The 20,026-nt window shown below is 58.7% G+C and overlaps 1 protein-coding gene across 1 annotated transcript in view; it reads right to left on the bottom strand.

The window, feature by feature from the left end:
* Positions 1-12,845, bottom strand: part of LOC309600800 (scavenger receptor cysteine-rich domain-containing protein SCART1-like) — a gene marked incomplete at both ends in the record, with an annotated part of 53,793 nt that extends 40,948 nt beyond the window's left edge. Inside the window, 2 exons of the mRNA XM_082333387.1 lie at positions 10,883-11,201; positions 12,734-12,845. Coding sequence (XP_082189513.1) covers positions 10,883-11,201; positions 12,734-12,845 — 431 coding nt within the window. The remainder of the gene's footprint in view (positions 1-10,882; positions 11,202-12,733) is intronic.
* Between the last annotated feature and the right edge of the window lie 7,181 nt (positions 12,846-20,026).

Genomic DNA, 20,026 nt, shown 5'->3' with positions numbered 1-20,026 from the left:
AAAGGGGAGTGTGCTGTCAGGGCTGACACTCCCTGGGTCTCTCCCTCCAGTCCCAGAGGCAGCTTTTCTCCCAGGGCTCTGGGGCTCACAAGCTGTTCAGCTTTATGTGCAGGGAGAAGGCAGACACATTCCGCAGGGCCTGTTCAGGCCAGGTGGTCTTGGAGCTGCTGCTGCTGCTGGAGCTTCAGAGCTGTCTGTGCTGGGACACTGGCCCTTGTGCCCAAGCCCAAGGTGTGTCCCCAGTGCTGCTGATCAGCCACTCTTGGCTCAGGGATGGGGCCTTGGCCTCAACATGCATCGACCCTCAGGGAAAAGTGTCTTGGTGCTGACACGCCATGAGAGGCAGGACAGTCTCTTGCCTTTGAAGAGCGGGACAAACATTGGAGGAGTCCTTTCTTCTTCAGCCAACCGCATGCCATCTTGAAACAATTTCCCAGGGGCCAGACCTGCCCTTGGGTGGGAGGGGAGCAGGGCAGGGCCCTGACTCCAGAGGCTGCTGCCCTCCATCCCACAAGGCTGGCCAGGAAAACCCTGCTTCCTGGGTGCTCATGGGAGCAGGAGGACAGGCAATGCTGGGGAGGGGAGCCACCCTCCTGCCTGCCCAGGGTCCACTGAAGAAACAACTGCTGTTGTCTCTTCCTCCCCCTTCCCAGATGGACCCTTTGCTCTGCTCTCAGCCTGACCCTTCCTTCTTCTCAGTCTGCACTGAGCATCGTGCCCTGCATGCGCAGCCGTGCTCCCCCGCTGCCTCAGCCCCTCCTGCCTCCCACCTCCCCCTGCTCCAGCACACATAGCCCCAGCTATGCCCACAGCGCTTCCAGCTCGGGACAGGTTTGGGTCTTTTGCCTAAGCATGCAGAAAGGTGCTTGGTGTCAGGATCGAGCATCGGCACCAGCCCTCAGCCTTGGTGTTTGCAGGGCTGTTCCTTTCACATTTTCTCACTCCTGTCTCCCAGCTCTTGTTGCGCAGAGTTTTTTAAGCTTTCTTAATTATGTTATCATGAAAGCACCACCAGCTTTGCTGATGGATTCAGCTTTGGTCAGCAATGGATCCAGGTTTCGGCAGCGATGGATCTATCTTGCAGCTGGCTGGAACTGGCTCTGTCCGACACAGGGGCAGCCCATCCTCTCTTCTCATAGAAGCCACCCCTGCAGCCCTGGCCCCTCTCTAAACCTTGCCGTGTAAACCCAATGCAGTCAGCCTTTCCCTGTTTTGCAACAGCCGGAGGTTACAGGACTTGTGGCCTAGAAGTGTCTGTACCAATGCACTAAGGAGCTGGGGAATCTTTTCCTGTCAATTTGTTTACCTTTCTTTGGACCCATCTGCGTATTTGTCACCACCAAACACTCAGAGGAGTGGCAGGGTTGTGTGAGGGGGACTGAAGGACGTGTGCCAGCATCAAGCCTTGTGGCACTTTGCTGATCATTTCCCTCCAGGGTGAACAGTGTTCATTATATTCAATAATCTTCAGTGTTCAATATCTTCAATATCTTCCTTGATGATCTGGATGAGGGGATTGAGTGCACCCTCAGTAAGTCTGCAGATAACACCAAGTTGGGTGGAAGTGTTGATCTGCTGGAGGACAGGAAGGCCCTACAGAGAGACCTGGCCAGGCTGGAACGATGCGCCCGGGCCAACTGTAGGAGATTCAACAAGGCTCAGTGCTAGGTCCTTCACTTGGGTCACAATAACCCCATGCAGCGCTACAGGCTTGGGGAGGAGTGGCTGGAGAGCTGCCTGGCAGAAAAGGACCTGGGGGTGTTGGTTGACAGCCGCCTGAACATGAGCCAGCAGGATGCTCAGGTGGCCAAGAGGGCCAATGGCATCCTGGCTTGTATCAGGAATAGTGTGGCCAGCAGCACCAGGGAGGTGATAGTACCCTATACTCGGCACTGGTGAGGCCGCCCCTCGAGTACTGTGTTCCGTTTTGGGCCCCTCACTCCAAGAAGGACATTGAGGTGCTGGAGTGTGTCCAAAGAAGGGCAATGAAGTTGGTGAAGGGTCTAGACAACAAGTCTGGTGAGGAGCAGCTGAGGGAGCTGGGGTTGTTTAGTCTGGAGAAGAGGAGGCTGACGGGCGACCTTACTGCTCTCTACAACTACCTGAAAGGAGGTTGTAGCGAGGTGAGGGTCGGTCTCTTCTCCCATGTAACAAGCGATAGGACAAGAGGAAATGGCCTCAAGGTGCGTCCAGGGGAAGTTTAAGTTGGATATTAGGGAAAACTTCTTCATCGAAAGGGTAGTCAGGCACTGGCACAGGCTGCCCAGGGAAGTGGTTGAGTCTCCATCCCTGGAGGTATTTAAAGACGAGTAGACGTGGTGCTTGAGGACACGGTTTAGTGGTAGACTTGGCAGTGCTGGGTTAACGGTTGGACTCGATGATCTTAAGGGTCTTTTCCAACCTTAACGATTCTATGATTCTATGATTCTATAATTTTCTTCATAGCAGCCCGTATGGTGCTATGTTTGGGATTCGTGACCAAAACAGTGTTGACAACACCCCAATGTTGTAGCTATTGCTGAACTGGGTTTGCACAGCATCAAGGCCTTCTCTGCTTCTCTCAAAGCTGGAAGAATTCATGATGTATTCAGCTGATGGATTCAGCCTGGCATGGAGGAAGCCCCTGGGAGGTCCTGGTTTCGATCCCCTGCATCTCCAAGGATGCTGTTTCCCTGACTCCCCAGCCTCAGGCAGGTACAGGCTGGAGCTGGAGCACTGGTCCTCTCCAGGCACTCTGGGCCTACCCTGCCCACCCAGGGCCTGGCTGTGGGGGGAGGAGGGCTGTGCTTTTTTTGAGCTCCCTCTCAGAAGAGAGGCAGGCAGCTGTGGTGGACCAGACCGCAGGTCACTGCCCTGCACCACAGACCCACCCACCCAGCACCCAGGGACAGTGCTTGGCAGCAGAGCCCTGTGGGCAGATCTCAGGGAGGGGAGAGACACCAGCAGCACACTAGGAATCCTTCCTGGCTGCATGAGAGATGTGGTGTGAGGGTGCGGGTGCCCTTTGGGACCAGAGACACACTGCCCTGGTAGCTTTGCAGGGGTAAGGGTCTGAGATTGTCCTGTCTCCAGGTGGAGATCCCAGACCCCGTGGGAAGCACCCAGCTGTGCCAGCAGGTACAGGTGTCTGAGCTGGAGGAGCCTGCACAGGCCTGTGGGACTCCCAGCTGGAGGAATGACATTTCTTGCCCTGACCCTGTCTCCAGGTCCTTTTCCCTCTGCCATCACCACTGGCTTGAGCAGAGCCTTGGCTCAGGGAAGTTGAGCAGCTGAAGTCAGGCACAGCCCTGCAGAGGTGGGACTGGTGGAACCAGGGCCCACCTCTTGTTCCTGGGGGGATTTGGTGTCTCCATCCACCTCATGCCAGTGGGAACAGGGAAGCACAGGCCTGTCTACAGCCGTGCACAGGTGGGGAGGGCCAGGAGATGGTGCCTTGGCTGCTCCCTCAGCAAAAACATCTGAAACCAAAATGGGCTGTGAGACATGGCCGTTCACCTGCAGGGTCTCCAGCACCTGGGAAAAATAGGCCCAAATTCAGAGAAATAAGGTACAAAAGTAAAGCAAAATAAAGAAGGTTGGAGATATCTTCTGAACACAGGACAGTGGGCACCAGTATGGACACTGACGTGCGGACTCAAGCCGCCCCAAGCAGGGACTGGGGAGAAGAGCCCTGGGTCTGTCCCATGCCACCTCCCCGCCAGCTCTGCCCTCCCCAGCTGTAATATTTCTCCCTTACTCTGGCACCTGGCAGAGCTTTGCCTCCTCATCCTCAGGGAGATGAGCCACAGGCCTAGGGGTGTGTGAGGGGGCAGCACACCTGAGGAGAGAGAGCCCGTTTCATGGCATTTTGGGGGCTGAACAATCTGGCCCTGCAGGCTGGGTCTGTGCTCTGGAGCAATGCAGGATCATCCCTGTGCCCCAGATCTGGGCTTGCTCCTGCAGCACCCAATGACCTACCCAAGGGCGTGACTGTGAGACCCCAACCCTCTGCACTGCTGCCCCACGCTGGGCAGAGCAAGGCTGTGGGAAGTCCATGGGAGAGCAGCGTTTCCAGGGCGAGACCCCCAAGGGTATGGGTGACACACATGCACACTGCAAACACAGCCTCCATCCCATGGGAAACCCCCAGCAGGGCAGGCTCCAGCCCTGCATCTCCACAGGGAGAGATGGGCCCAGGGCTGGGGATGGAGGGGCTGGCGTGGGACCGGGGGCTGCCAGCAGGAAAGCTCTGGGGACCAGGGCAGAGGGGTGTGTGAGCCTGGGCTCCCCCTGGTCCCCCCCAGGGTCACCCTGAGGGCAGCTGAGGAGCCTGTTGGGGAAGAGCCAGAGGGGTGTGGAGACCCACGAGCAGGAGCAGGGAGGGCAGTTTGCGCTCCAGGTTACTGCCCAACAGTTAAAGCCTTATCCCCAAACGATAGTTGCTTGAGAAGTTGCTCTTCTAGGGTGAAGGACGCAGACAAAAGTGAGGGACCCTGGCTCAGCTCCCCGCAGTGCCTGCTTTAGGGCAAGGACACAAAATGCCCTCTGCTGAAGAAACGTGCCCACGTGAGCATCCTCCCAGACAGGCCCTTCTCAAGGGCAGGGGCTGGGTGATGGCTTTGGGCACAAGTCCACGTCTCTTAGGGATCCTTTCATCCTGCCCCTGGGCTCTCCATCCTCTGCCTCCTACAGCACCGAGGGAAAGGTCCCCCCATCTCCACTGCCCCCATCCCACCTGCACAGAGGTACTGCCCCAACACAAACCCGCACTCACACCCCTGGCGAAGCAGCAGGAGGGCAGGGGTGGGGGCTGGAGCACAGCAGGAGGACGGGGTCCCAGGGCTCCCGTGGGGCCTTACAGCCCCTGCCCAGGAAGGAGGCAGCCCTGGGGCTGTGACAGGAGTGCTCGGGGTCTGTGAGGGCCCAAGGCAGCAGGAACAACCCGTGGAGACTGGGGTCCTGGCAGAGCCAGCAAAGGAGCAATCCCAGCCCCGTGTGCCCCAGCAAGTGGCTCTGCAACCTGTGCCAGGGCAGTGGGAGCAGAGCTGCCTCCTAACCACTGTGGGAGATGATCCATGGGCCGTGACAACCCCTGTGCCAGGCTGGGGTGTCCATAGGCCTTAGGGCTAACATCTGTGAGGCCACAGCCCAGGGCTCACCCAACACAGCAGCTCTGTCGTGGCCTCTCTGCATGGGACCAGCGTGGCCCAGGAAGGGCCTGGGGGAAAGAGCAACTAGGGAACCCCGAGGTGAAGAGACGGGCACTCACAGGACCTTGGAGAGAGACATTTTGCCTGGAAATTGTGGCTGGCAGGATGGAAATGTCTCTGTCAGCAGGAATATTCCCCAGGGATCATGGGCTCTCGCAGCCCCACAATTTGACCTCGAGACTGCTGTCCCTGAGACGCGCCCCTTCCCACCCACCATGTCTTTGTGCTCTGCTCCTCCCGATCAGCCTCAGGGAGACACCCTGACATCAGGCCAGGCAAGCACCAGCTCTGGCTCAAACCCCTAAAGGCTTTTAATAAGAACAAATATGGAGACATGATACAAAAACAGGGGAATAAAAAAGAGGAAATGCCCGGCTGTTTCTGCTGCCCGTGGGAAAAGGGAGAGGGTTCCCTGGTGCTCACGGCTCTCCCAGCTGCACAGACCTCTCCTCCCTCCTGGCTGCACCCAGCTGCATGGCAGGGACGGGCTCTCCTGGCACGGGGCTCAGGGACTGTTGTGCACTGAGCTCCGGTGGCACAGGCTGTGTGTCCTCAGGGGGATGTGCCAGAGACGCCTCTTCAGCATCGTCATAGCCTGTGCTCTCTGGGGACAGGGACCAGGCATCTCCCTCAGCTCCGGGGGCCCCAGTACATCTCTGGGAGAACAGGTTTGCCCCTGCAAGCAGCAAGACAGGCCATTGCACGTTCGCCCCATGGGGTGCCCCTCCTGCTCTGTACATCACCTTCCTCCCTTCTCCTCACCAGTCCAGAGATGTTCAGCTCCCCTTCCTACCCCCAGACCTCCAAGGAAAACTCCTGGTGCATTTTCCCCCATCCCAGGAGGTTGGGCTCTCTGTAGAGCAATGATTCATCCGGCACCAGGGATGGCAGCCCAGGAACCAGCAGCGCTCTCTTTCCCTCTCACCTCCAGGTGCATCCCTGGGTCCTGCTGCCTCCTCTCGTGCCATTTCCCAGCCTCCCTGCCCAGGGGCACGATCCTCCCCAGGCTCAGAAACCTCCCTGGCATCATCATAGCCATCCGCTGGGTCACCTCCAGGCAGGACAGAGACAGCTGAAAGGAGAGGGGAGCTGGTGCCAGGGAGAAGATACATTTGCAGAGCAGAGGATGGGAGGATGCTCAGGGACATGGGGCTCAGACACCGGTGTTGGCAGCACCACAGGAAACCCCCCCCATGTCCTCCCCAGCTCCGACGGTGACACCGCTGTTCTTCACAAGTCTGCAGGGAGGAGAGATCCACTCCTTCCCGCACCCTATTACCTGCTGCTGATCCTGGACCATCCTCCTCCTTGCTGTCCACGGAGTAGGGCTGCAGCTTGGTCAGGGACCCCTCTGAAGAGGAGCCTGGAGAGAGGCACAGCGGCTGTTAGGGGAGTGCGCTCTGCTGACCAGGCTTGTGGTCAGTGCTGCTGGGGACGGGGGACCCCCAGAGGCAGGGCTGAGTGGGGAGAAGGGCTCAGGACTCACCCTGCTCCCCTGGGACAAACCCTGTCTCAAAGGGGCTCCCAGAGCTGCCCTGGGACAGCCCCTTCCCTCCCCCCTCAGGGGTCCCATCGGGGTGCAGGGACAGGCAGAGAGGGGCTGTCCCCAGCCGGGAGGGGAAGAACTGGTGGGGAGGAAGCTCCTCTCTTGGGCCCAGGACCTGGCTGCTCTCCCCACAGCCCCCACAGCCCCAGCACTGCAGGGACCATGGGCCAGGGGACTGCAGGGGGTCAGCCATGGGTGGGGGGAGAGGGGGAAGAGCCTGGCAGATGTGCCCCCCGGGAGGAACCCACACCCACCTGAGCCACTGAACCTCGCCTGCTTCTCCCACGCCGGGCTGTAACCGATCTCCTCATACACGGCCTCAGGGAAGGGCTCCCAAGCTCTCCCAGAGCCTGAGGACAGCAGCAGGGCTGGCCCAGGGACAGGCAGAGATGGGACAGGATCCTGCTCTGCTCCCCCATTTTTAGTCCTCTGGTCCAGAAGATGCCAGAGCACAGTGCCGCTTCCTGAGCGCAGCTCTGCCATTTCTGTCCTCAACCCGTCCCTATCTCCTGCGACAGCCTTTCAGCTTCCCCTCAGAAACAGCCCCTGTGCCCCTCTGGCCCCTGGGTCAGCTCCCTCATGCTGAGCTTGGAGCAGCTCATCCTTTGCTCTTACCCTGGAGCTGCCCCCTCTCTGCCCCATGGATCCTGGGAGGAGGTCAGGGCTGGACAGAGGAACAGCCTGGGGGCCTGAAACCATGGGGATCGACCCTGCTACCCTGCATTCCTCCTGGAATTTCACCTGCTCAACCGCCCCCTCCAGAGCTGCCCAGAGCGCTGCCAGTGTCCGTCTCCCCTCTGCTCCCATCTCCCCCAGCCCAGCTCTGCCATTTCTGTCCTCGCCCCATTCCTAATTCCGCCCATGTCTGGACTCTCTCTGCCCCTTGCTGCTGGTGGCCCATGGTCAGGCAGTCAAGGAGGTGGTGCATGGGAATGAAGGCAGCGCACACCCTTATCCCCCCAGCTCTGCCTGTGCCACTCACTCACACCTCACAGCACCCCTGGCCTTGCCAGGAGGCAACTTTCCCCGCCACCCACCTCCGCACCCAGCCCTGGCGCTTCGCACTTGCCCGGCCAGGAGGGCCAGGACAAGGCAGAGAAGGGCCCCCAGGATGATGCAGATGATGATGGGCAATGAGACTCTCCCGCTGACGGTCGGACGGCCCCGGGTGGGATCTGCATGGCAGGAGCACAAAAAGGGCAGCCCCAGGCCTGGGAGAGGTGGGGGGCTGGGACACCCCAGTCCTGACCCCCATTACACCAGGGTAGATGACCCCAGGAGCGAGTCATGAGGAAGATCCCACCCTGATGGGGGAATGACAGCCCTCCCCAGTGCCCCTGCCCCACTGCTATCCCAGTGCCTCCTCCTGGGACTTTCACATCCTGGCAAGGAACCCCTTCCCTCCCGCCATGGGTCACAGCTGGCCCTGAGAAGACCCAGCACCAGCGGGGAGGAGAGGTTACCTGGTCGGAGCATAGGTGCTGCTGTCCTGGGTGCAGCTGCAGAAGAGGAGAAGGAGAGCTGGGCTGAGAGGGTGGGTGTGCAGGTACCAGGGAGCCTCCTCTCTCACACGCCATGTGTACAGGTGTGTGCATGTATCCCTGACACATCCCACCCAAATTGCCCCTCCTGCAAAACTGGATGGCCAGGACAGAGCCCAGGGCCCTGCTCTGGGTATTGGGCAGGGTGGCGCAGGCAGCCCAGGAGATGCCCCTGTAAAAGCCCCTGTAGGCCCTGTCTCTGCGCTTGACTGTGCCCAGCAGGGAGCAGGAGCTGGGGGGATGCTGGTGCCCGGAGAGCTCCGAATTACCGTTGCAGGTGATGTGGGACTCGTCTCGCAGGTCATCACACGACTGTGGGTCCCAGGGAGCAGAAGGACACTGCCAGAAGGAGCTGTTTCTCTCCCCACACTCCACGCGATCCAGCCAGGTGAGGCCACACACCCTACCATAGGGCAGGCGTATTTCCAGGGTCCCTTCATCCCCACAGCCCAGCTCCTTGCATGCCAGCGACACCGTTTTGGGAGTCATTGAGTTGGAGCAAACGGTCCCCCATGTGCCATTGTAGAACACCTGCAGGCGCCCGGAGCAGTTGGTGCTGTTGTGCAGCCTCAGGGCCATGAAATCTGGAAAGAAAGAGCCCAGAGGGGAACAGGCTGGTCTGGGGCTATGGGAGCAGAGAAGCCTCTTCACCCCCCAGGCCCTCAGCCAGGCAGAGGCACGGCCAGCAAGTCACCCTTTTGCCAGGGGCAGAGAGAAGTCCCTGACGGACAGACACCCATGCCCTCCCCGCTAACCCTTGGGGACAGCTCAGCTTACAAGGGGCCCCCAGTGGGACCGAGGGGGTTTGTGCATGGGTGTCCCCAGGACAGGCTCAGGCAGGGGCTCAGAGGCAGCCAGGCACAGCCTCGGTTGTTGCTGGCTCTCCCCTTGTCCTGGTGTCCCTGGGCACTGGGCTCCCACCACAGCTCCCAGCACAGACCTGAGCAGACGACTCCTGCGTCCTCATTGTGCCCGCAGTCGTGCTGCCCCCATGTCCCTGCCGGGCAGTCCCAGAGAGCAGCTTCGGCCCCGGAGCAGTTCACGCTGTCCAGCCATATCTGACCGGAGCCTTCCCCAAACCGAGCGGAGCCAACAGCCTCCACTGCCCCTCCGCAGCCCAACTGGTGGCAAACGACGGCGGCATCAGACAGGTCCCACTGGTCATCGCAGACAGTCCCCCAGCTGCCCTGGTGGTAGATCTCCACTCTGCCAGCACAGCGCCCGGGCCCGTTCACCAGCCGGACCTGCCGACTCCCTGCAGCAGGAAGAAACCCCAGCTGCCATCAGGGGCTGGCTGCCCACCCAGCCCCGAGCCTGGGGGGGCCTGTGCAGTGCCACTCACCCCAGCAAACGACCCCCACGTCCTCTGCAATCCCTGCTGCCAGCACGCTCACAGGCACGGAGGTGTTGCAGAGGGTCAGGTTGGCCTCGTGCCCTGCGCACCAGACCCCTCGCAGCCCCACGGGACCTGTCCCTCTCTGAGGCTTCGGGGGGTTGTAGGCTGTCTCTGCCTCTCCGCACCGCAGCCGCCGGCACACCACGCTGGCCTCCTGCATGTCCCACTGCTCATCCAGGACTCGGCCCCACGTCCCGCGCTGCAAGATCTCCACTCGCCTGTCGCACCGGCTCCCTCCACCCACCAGCCGCAGGGCTGTGGAGCTGCCTGGGCCTGGGGAGAGCAGCCATGCCCCAGCCCTCAGCAGCACCAGACAGCCCACAAACCTGCAGCACCTCTCCAGGCTCCCCAACCCTCACAACACCCTGCAGCTCACCCGCCTGCCCCCCGCCCTCTGTGGTCAGCTTCAGGAGCAGCTTTCCACAGGCTTGCTTCCCCAGTCCCTGAGCCTTCCTGAGCAAGACACTCCCTTTGCTCTTGGTGGGGCAGAGCCACCCAACACATCCCTGCTGAGGCAGATGGGGCAGCTCCTGCAGGAGGGAGCAGCCGGCGGTGGCCTGGGGACAGGCAGCCCCAGGACAAGCCTTGCCCCACCTCAGCGCTGGCCTTGGCACTGCTGAGCCATGGGGCAGAGCACACACGCCTCTGTCCCTCTGCATCCCTGGGGATCTGGGCCTGGGAGCCTGTGTCCCTGGCAGGGAGCAGAGCAAGGGGGGCCTTTCTGATCAAACAGGAGAAGTTTGGGTCTTGTGCTGACCAGAAGTGAGGGCAAAGCCCAGCCCTGCTCTGCAGCTCACATCCCAGGCCTTCTGCTGGGGGCACCTAGGTAGCCCCCCCCAGGTATGGAACTGGGGTCCTTGGGCCTCTCTGTGGGGCTGGGACAGGGCTGTCTGCAGCCAAAGGGATGGAGGTGAGCCCCGCAGCCCTGTCCTGGCTCTGTCCTGCAGCAGGAGAGCAGAGGAGCCCAGCCCTGGCAGAAGCCCCATGGTGTGTGCCACTGCCCTGGGGGAGATGCCTGACCTCATTTATTCCTCAGCTCTCACACATCAGAGCAGTCAGTGAGAGGAGGCAAAGTCCTCCAGGATACTCCTGGTGAACCAGGGTTTCTCAAGGGAGAAATTCACCCTGGTGCTGCCATGGGGTCCTCTGCTTTGGGTAGCCATGCAACACCCAAGGAGCAAATGGAGTTAACACAGCATTGTCCCAGCACTCACCTGAGCAAATGACAGCAGCTTCGTTCTCATGGGAGCACGGTGAGGCCCCCAGGGCGGTCACTGGGCACTGTCCCAGGTGGGCTTCAGTCCCATCACAGTGGAATGAGTCTCTCCAGACAGGTCCCGTGCCTCTCCCAAAATGCCCTCCTCTGGGAATGGACTCAGCAAACCCGCAGTCGAGGTGACGACAGAGCACGTGGGCGTCTGAGAGATCCCAGCGGGAGGCACAGAGGGTGCCCCAGGTCCCCAGCACATGGACCTCCACCCTCCCCTCACACGCCGTCCTGCCGTTCACCAGCCTGAACCCTGTGTACTCTGGGGACAGAGAAGGATGAGACAGGGCAGACTTGTGCTTTTGCTCCCTTGCAAGGTGAAGGAGCAGACAAATGGAGGAGAGCCTGCCTTTCTCCTCCTTCTGCCTGATTTTTAGGGCTGCAGACAACCACACCACCCCTCCAGCCCTCACGCCCAGCACAGCATGGCACTGTCCCGGCCCTGCTCCCCTTGGCCCCAGCACACCCCCAGATATGGAACACCCCACCCTCAGTCCTTACGGGTACAGGTGACACCAGCGGCGTTCGTGTGGGTGCAGGGCTGGTCTCTGCGGGATCCCCTGGGGCAGAACATGAGGAAGGATTCATTCCCCACACACTGCAGCTCTCTGTCCCACATCACACCAACACCTTCTCCAAAGTGAGCTGCCCTGGGCACAGGCAGGGCTGCGCCACACTGCAACTCCCCGCAGACCACGTCGGCAGCTTTGGGACCAAAGTCTGAGCCACAGACAGTTTTCCACTGGTCCCCATCGTGGATCTCCACGCGTCCTGAGCAGGGGCTCTCCCCTCCGACCAGCCGGACAAATTCTGGAGCAATCAAAGTCCCCGGAGAGTTCCCAGAGCGCTCTGGCAGTTACATGCCCACGTCCCACCTGGTCTGCAAGGTGGCCACAGGCACAGAGCCCCACGGCCCTCCCAGCAGCTCCCAGGGGCTGCTGATGGCACAAACGCACCAGGGACACCCTGCCGCTCCTCAGACATCAGCACAGCACTTGTGGCCTTGCTTCTCTCCCAGACCCCCAGCTGTAGGCACTGCTCGGACAAACTGCCGCCATTTTGGAGACCCTGGGCTTCCTGGCAACACTCCGAGCACTTGGGGCCCAAGGCACCGAGGACAGTGCAAGTGCTGGCAAAGCCCCTGGGGCACAGGGCAGCCGGGGCTGGGGTAGACAGGAGAGGCTGGGCAGTGGGTCAGCACTGACAGCATGGGGCCATGTCCATGTGGGCTGGCTCTCATGGGGTGACCCTGGGAGAGGAATGGGGTGCCATGTGCCCCGCTGCTCCTCTGCCCAAGGCCAGCACTTTCACCCTCGGAGCAGCCCCTTTGCTTAGGCCAAGGGACTCATGCCTGCCAGGAGGCACAGCCCAAAAGTCCCCGGCCACTGTGCACCCTTCCCCTCGGCTGTGAGTGGCCGCACTAGCCACTCTCGGTGCCTCTGGCATGGAGGGACCTGGCCCCTGGCAATGCCAGACAGGTCCTGGCTGAATGGGAGGAGAAAGATGGACACCAACAGACACCAAGGGGCAGGCAGGGGGTTTCACCTGAGCCCCAGGCACCAACGTAGGGTGGGCTGAGCCCCCTCAGGGACCAGGAAGGGTGTGCGCACCCAGGGTGGGCTCTCACGGGGCTTTCCTCAGGGACGGGCAAAAGCAGCAACATATGTCCCAGCTCAGCAGTGCAACTGGCCACACTGGGCCCTGATCTGGTGTCTGCTCATTTCTTCCTGAGGACACAGCCAGTTCCCTCCCCGCATCCTGGCCTCAAATGTGGGAAATGGGCTGACCCCTTACCTGAACATATCACTCCAGCATCCCAAATGTGATCACAGTCGTGTTTACCCCATCCACTGTGTCTGCAGTCAGACAGGGCAGACTCGGTGCCACCACAGTCAACATCATCCATCCAAATGGGGCCAGATCCTTGCCCAAAGTGTCCATACCTAGGAGCTTTGACAGCAGACCCACAGCCCAGCTGCTTACAAACCACTGCAGCATCATCCATGTCCCAGGAGTCACTACACACAGTCCCCCACTGGCCCTGGTGTTTCACCTCCACTCTCCCAGCACAGCGCCCGCCGCCATCCTCCAGCCTCACCTCCGCAGCCCCTTCAAACACCAAAACACGGGATCCGTCAGGAGAGGGCCGAGCCCCAGGCTGCAGGTCTGGGAGTCGAGTCACAGCACCAGGCTGGGAGCCCTCTCCTCTCTGAGCTGTCCCTGGGGAAGTGTGGGGGTCCCTCCTCTCCCCACGGGCTGTGCAGGCTGGGGGGGCCAACTCCAGCCCTGCTGGGCCATTCACTGCCCCACAGCCCTTGGCACCTCCTCCCACTCCAACAGCCCCCTGCCCATACCCACCCACACACCGTGCCCCCAGGCCCTGCACAGGGCACCGTCTCGTCCCCAGCCAAGCACACCCTGGAAAGCCCCATGCCCCCAGGCCTGCAGCTTCCCCTGCCCACCCCCTGCCCTGCCACCACCAAACCCACACCACCCCCAGGGCTTCCCATGTCCTCAGGGAGCACCGAGATGAACCCAAGGATCCCCCCAATCTACATCGTCTCATTGCCTTAGGCATCAGCCCACCCCTGTGCCTGGCTGGGGCCCCCAGGAAGGAAACTTCTCTGCCACCTGTGGATGCAGACAGCCCGCTCCCCTTCTCTCTGTGGGGCACAAACTGCCTTCCTGGGGTCGGGGTTCCCCTGCACCCTGGGGCAGGGAGCAGCACACAAACCCTCCGGGGCACCCTGGAGATTGGCTGTGCCCTGGGGGTTGCTGAGTGCTGCCGTCACCACCTGGGCCACTGCCAGCCTCAGGGGCACAGACCTGGGGAACAAGGGGTCCCAAAAGGGTTGGCCATAATAGGGCTGCCTATAAATGCAGGCAGGCACAAACTGCCTTAAACACAGAGAGGCACGGGGAAAGGCACAAGGTCCATGGACATGAGCACCTTCTGACCCTTGTCTCAGTGGAGCCTGGAAAGAAACCCCATTCCCAAAGGGATCCCGATGACCCCGCTGGTACCCGCTGGCCCTGGGCTGTGAGACAAGGGAACCGGCACTTACCCCTGCACAGCTGCACCCAGAGGAGCAGCCACAGCACCCGAGGGGACAGGAGTGCCTCCATCCCCATCCTGAGCCTCCTGCCCTGCTGGCACAGCCCTGCTGCGCCCCACTCCCTGCCACGGCTCCTGGGGACTCACGGGGACAACGACGATGGGAGGGTAATATATCTCTGCAGATGCCGACCCAGCTGCAGGAGGAGCCAATCAAAGCAGCAGCAGCACCTTTTGAGACATTATCAGGAGCTATCTCCCCTCCGACACAGCCCAGCCCTCCAATGAACTTCTCCAGCGCCGTTCATGACCATACATGAGGGACATATATGTTCCCCTGCAGGTGTCATGGTCGCTACGTAAGGGGATCGTCATAGGGAAAGCTGAGTGTGGAGGGGAAATGAGTCTGTCACCCCTTGCACCCTGCTGGGGGGACTGGGAGCACTGAGCATCTTCTACGTTGGGCTCATCCAAGAACCCAAGAGGCAGCTGTCCAGCCACCACTCAGCTGTGGGAACCTTGGAGCTGGGACTGCACCGGGGTCTGTGTAAGGATGGGAAGGAAACAGCCCCTGCCCCTGCTACAGACCCCACTGTGCTGGGAGCAGCAGCTGGGCAAGGGCCTTGGGCAGGGGAAGAGCTCCATCCCAGGAGGGCTGGCTCGCCCGTCCCTCCCTGCACAGCCCCACCCTGGGTCCCTCGCAGGAGCCCGAGCTGGGCCATGGCCTTGCCCTGGCAGCAGACCTGCAGCCCAGAGGCTCCGTCAGGCCCCTGACTCTCAGCCTGTCCCCGAGGGGCCGTTCTTCCCCACAGGCGCATCGGGAGCTGGAGCCTGCAGGTGCACAAACCACAGCCCCTGCGCTCCCTGCGCAGCGCCGGGCAGGAAGTCTGTGGTTTCCTCCTGGCACCGTGCCCAGGCACATCCCTGCGGTGCCCCCGAGCCACCCCCACCCCGACTGCTCCAGCCAGGGCTGCAGGGGCTGCTTCTTCGGCCTCGCAGACACGGGGCCGGGCAGCTCCCGGCCCCCGGCATGCCCCGCTGATGCACACGGCCGCTCTGCACCGAGCCCCACGGCCACGCGGTGCCATCGGTGACGGGACCTCAGGCCCTCCTCCTGCCACAGCTGTGTGCTTCTGAGTTACAGTGACGGTGACCTCACACCCTCCTCCAGCCACCACTGGGTGCTCAGCAGTTATAGTGATGGTGACCTCACACCCTCCTACAGCCACCACTAGGTGCTCAGCAGTTATAGTGACGGTGACCTCACACCCTCCTGCTGCCAGCGCTGTCTGCTCAAGAGTTACACTGTCACACGGGGGTGGGTGCTGTGCACGGGCTTCTGCTGATGATGGTTCTTCCAAAAAGCCACGTTTGGGTGGGGTCTAAATATTATTTCGATGACATCAGAAGTACCCACACAAACCCTAAGCCTGCTCTTGGCCTATGAGCTGATCCAGTACCGGGGAAATCACAAGCTCGTACACAAGCCATGTGCATGCTCCTGGCCTATCCATCGCTCAGCCACAGGTGAGGTCATAACATCCAAACCTGCCACGTGCCTGCTTTGGGCCTGTCAGGTGTTCTGACACCAATGACCCAACACCTACACAAACACCTACACAAGCCATTGTTCTGCTCCTAACCTGTCAGCTACTCAGGCGCCAGTGACACCACAGCAACCTACACCACCCATGGCCCTGCTCCTGGCCTATCAGCTACCAGGGCAGCAGTGACTTCACAAGGACTTACACAATCCACAGGCCTGCTCCTGGCCTACTAGCTCCTCAGGCAGGAGTGACCTCATAAGCACAGACACAGACCACGGGCCTGCTCCTGGCCTAGCAGCTATTCAGGCAGCAGAGCCCTCACAACAAGCTGCACATGCCATCAGTCAGCTCCTGGTCTATTGTCTGAGAGTGACCTCACAAGTACGTATCTGCCCATTTGCCATGTACTTGCCATTGGGCTACTCAGGCTCCAGTGACCTCACAAGCACATACCAACGTATTTCCTGTGTACTCATGTGGTGATATATTACATATATGTCGTGATATATATTGTATACAATATATATAATATATATATCATATTATATATTATAACATACTTTAATGTATTATTATAATTTTCATATTATATAATTACAATGCTAATTATATATAATTATATTAATATATGAATTGTAATTTTATATTATGGTATTATATTATCATAGTTATTATAATATATTTTGTTCTAATATATTTTATTATAATATATTTTAATTATATAATTTATAATGTATAATATATGATGATCTCATTATATATTTTATATATTATTATGTATATAATATTATATATTATATATATTGAATATATATCACCACATATATATTATGTTGTTATTATTATAATATACATATACTATTATACATTATAATATATATATGGTGATATATATTCAATATTGTGTGGCAAATGAGTCTGTTATTCCTTGGAGGTGGCCGTAGCCCCTGGGCACGTTCCAGCTTGTCCACACCCCACCACCTTTCAGTCAGCCCTCTGCCCTCCTGAAGCCCCCCCCCCACCCCAGACCTGTCAGGGCTTGTTCTGCAGCCTGGGAAAGTGGGGGACCCTGACCTGGCCTCTTCCTTTTGTTTCTCTTCACATGTAAACTTCAAGTGCTTGCTCCATTTGCTCTTATTAAAAACAGATTTTATCTGTTTTATACCTATGATTTTTTCTATGGCTGTATACATTTGCTCTCTATAGCTTTATAAGTGTTTGCATATATATAAAAAATTGTATACTTAAGTACATATACAGAAGTATATATATAAAAATACTGTACCTATTTAGAAATAAATAAAATATGTATTTGTATGTATTTGTAGACTTACTTGTAAATATATGTATATTTTATAAATGTAGATATCTTTATATCTGATCACTTCCTGGACCAAAGGAAGTGGGCAGCCAATCACAGGGCTGCCTGAAAACATGTGGGTATGAAGGCATCATGAAATGGCTGTCAGCCAATCACAATGCAGGATGAAAAGACGTGGGGAATGAGGCTGTCAGAAGTGGCGGCCTCCCTGTAGGAAATGACAGGGGGCTTCCTTTGGGACGTGCCCCTGGGGACAGCGGGACGGGTGGCCGGTCCTGCCAGCCAATCACAGGGGCTGCCTGAGAACACACGGGTGTGACGGTGTCGAGACATGGCCATTAGCCAATCACAGAGCAGGATGAGCTTTAACAAAAGGGCAGCTCACTGCCATGGGATGGTGGCACCCTGTCCCAAAATGGCGGCCAACCCCAAATGGCGGCCCCTGTGGACGCAGGGGAAGGGCCTTCCGGGTCTGATGTATCTCTGGGCCAACCGGCAGGGGTGGCCGGTCCTGCCAGCCAATCCCAGCGGAGCACATGGCCGGTAGAGGAGAGCGACTTCCGGGGCACAGGGCCCCTGCGGGTGCTGGGAGGGGGCGGGGCTTCCAGCGGAAGCGGGTGGGTGGGGCCCCTGTCCCGTCGTGTCTCCCGCAGCAGCAGCGGTGCCCCTGCTCTGGCGTGTTCCAGGGCAGGGATCCCAACAGGCACCGGGAAGGCCCGTGGGGAGGTGAAAATGCTTCTTGGGAGCCGTGGGCAGAGAAGGGCTCACAGTGGGGTCAGAGCTCCCGGCTTTGTGCCGGACGTAAGACCTTTCCCCGCCTCCCAGGGCTTCAAGGCTGCACCACCTTCCTCAGCAAAATAATTACAAAAACACCTCCAACAACAAAAAATGCCCCCTTAAACTGCAAAACACCCTAGGAAAAGAGGATGAGGGGAGAGAGGCAAGGGTTAAAGGAATAAAACCCTCAAAGTTCCTGCATCTGGTCAGTGTGACGGATACACTTGACTCCGAGCTGCACTTTGGTTCAGGCTGAGGCAGGAGCAACAGCCCTCACGTCCTTGGGGTGAACGTGTGAGCTGGAAAGCCCCTGGCTGACGTACAAGGGAGTGAAGGTGTCTTGAACAAGATTCCAAAAGGTGATTTCGAAAGCCGAAAATGCAAGTTGCCAGAGCTAAAATGGAGATATCTTGTCTATACTACTGACTAGCAGCCAGCTACTTCACCCTCTAAATATTACCATCAGGATGGGCCCAATGTGAGCTCTCCCTGCATGGCAGCTGGACGGCAGGCCAGGTGACTCTCCCCTCGAGCAGGGACGCCTCTCAGGGTTTGAGATCCCTTTCCTGAGACTGAGAGATCCTTCCTTAGCCAGTATGGAGAGATTCATAGTATCATGGAATTGTTAAGGTTGGAAAAGACCCTTAAGATCATCAAGTCCAATCGTTAACCCGGCACTGCCAAGTCTACCACTAAACCATGTCCTCGAGCACCACGTCTACCCGTTTTTTAAATACCTCCAGGGATGGAGACTCAACCACTTCCCTGGGCAGCCTGTTCCAATGCCTGACTACCCTTTTTTTTACCCCAGCTCGCTCAGCTGCTCCTCACCAGCTGCTCCTCTGCCCTTTCGGTGAAGAAGTTGTTCATAATATCTAACCTAATCTTCCCCTGGCGCAGCTTGAGGCTGTTTCCTCGTCCTATCACTTGTTACTGGGGAGAAGAGACCGACCCCCCCTGGCTGCAGCCTCCTTTCAGGCAGGTGTAGAGGCAATAAGGTCTCCCCTCAGCCTCCTTTTCTCCAAACTAAACAACCCCAGCTCCCTCAGCTGCTCCTCCCCAGCCTTGTGCTCTAGACCCTTCCCCAGCCTCGCTGCCCTGCTCTGGCCACGCTCCAGCCCCTCCATGGCCTTCTTGGAGTGGGAGGCCCAAAACCTGAATACAGGATTCGACGTGCAGCCTCACCAGTGCCGAGTACAGGGGCACCATCACCTCCCTGGTGCTGCTGGCCATACGATTCCTGATGCAAGCCAGGATGCCGTTGGCCCTCTTGGCCACCTGAGCACACTGCTGGCTCATGTTCAGCTGGCTGTCAACCAACACCCCCAGGTCCTTTTCCGCCAGGCAGCTCTCCAGCCACTGCTCCCCAAGCCTGCGGCGTTGCCTGGGGTTGTTGTGACCAAGGTGCAGGACCCAGCACTGAGTCTTGTTGAGCTTCACACTGTTGGCCCCAGCCCATCGATCTAGCCTGGCCAGGTCCCTCTGTAGGGCCTTCCTACCCTCCATCACATCAACACTCCCGCCCAACTGCAAACTTACTGGGGGTGCACTTGATCTACTCGTCCAGATCATTGATAGAGATATTAAAGAGAACTGGCCCCAACACTGAGCCCTGGGGAACACCACTTGTCACTGGCCGCCAACTGCATTTGACTCCATTCACCACCACTCTCTGGGCCCAGCCATCCAGCCAGTTTTTACCCAGCAAAGAGTGCACCCATCCAAGCCAGGAGCAGCCAGTTTCTCCAGGAGAATGCTATGGGAAACCATGTCAAAGGCTTTACAAGAGTCCAAGTAGACGACATCCACAGCCTTCCCCTCATCCACTAAGCAGGTCACCTTGTCATAGAAGGAGATCAGGTCAGTCAAGCAGGACCTGCCTTTCATAAACCCACGCTGGCGGGGTCTGATCCCCTGGTTGTACCGTATGTGCCATGTGATGGCACTCAGGATGATCTGCTCCATGACCATCTCTGGCACCGAGGTCAGGTTGACAGGCCTGTAGTTCCCCAGATCCTCCTTCTGACCCTTCTTGTAGATGGGCGTCACATTTGCTAACCTCCAGTCAACTGGGACCTCCCCGGTTAGCCAGGATGCTGATAGATGGTGGAGAGTGGCTTGGTGAGCACCTCTGCCAGCTCCCTCAGTACCCTTGGGTGGATCCCATCTGGCCCCACAGACTTGTGCGTGTCTGAGTGGTGTGGCAGGTCACTGACCATTGCCCCTTCGATTATGGGGGCTTCATTCTGCTCCCCGTCCCTGTCTTCCAGCTCAGGAGGCTGGGTACCCTGCACAGCTCCCTGGCGCACCCCAGGGCTCCCAATACAGCCCCAATGCTCTCAGTGCAGGTCCCTGACTTCCCCCAGTTCTTCCAGTGCCTCCCCAGT

This window comes from Platalea leucorodia, assembly GCF_965183815.1.
Source record: "Platalea leucorodia genome assembly, chromosome: 25".
NCBI lineage: Eukaryota > Metazoa > Chordata > Aves > Pelecaniformes > Threskiornithidae > Platalea > Platalea leucorodia.
The sequence above is the reverse complement of the archived record's forward strand: the minus strand, read 5'-3'. Positions and strand labels throughout refer to the sequence as shown.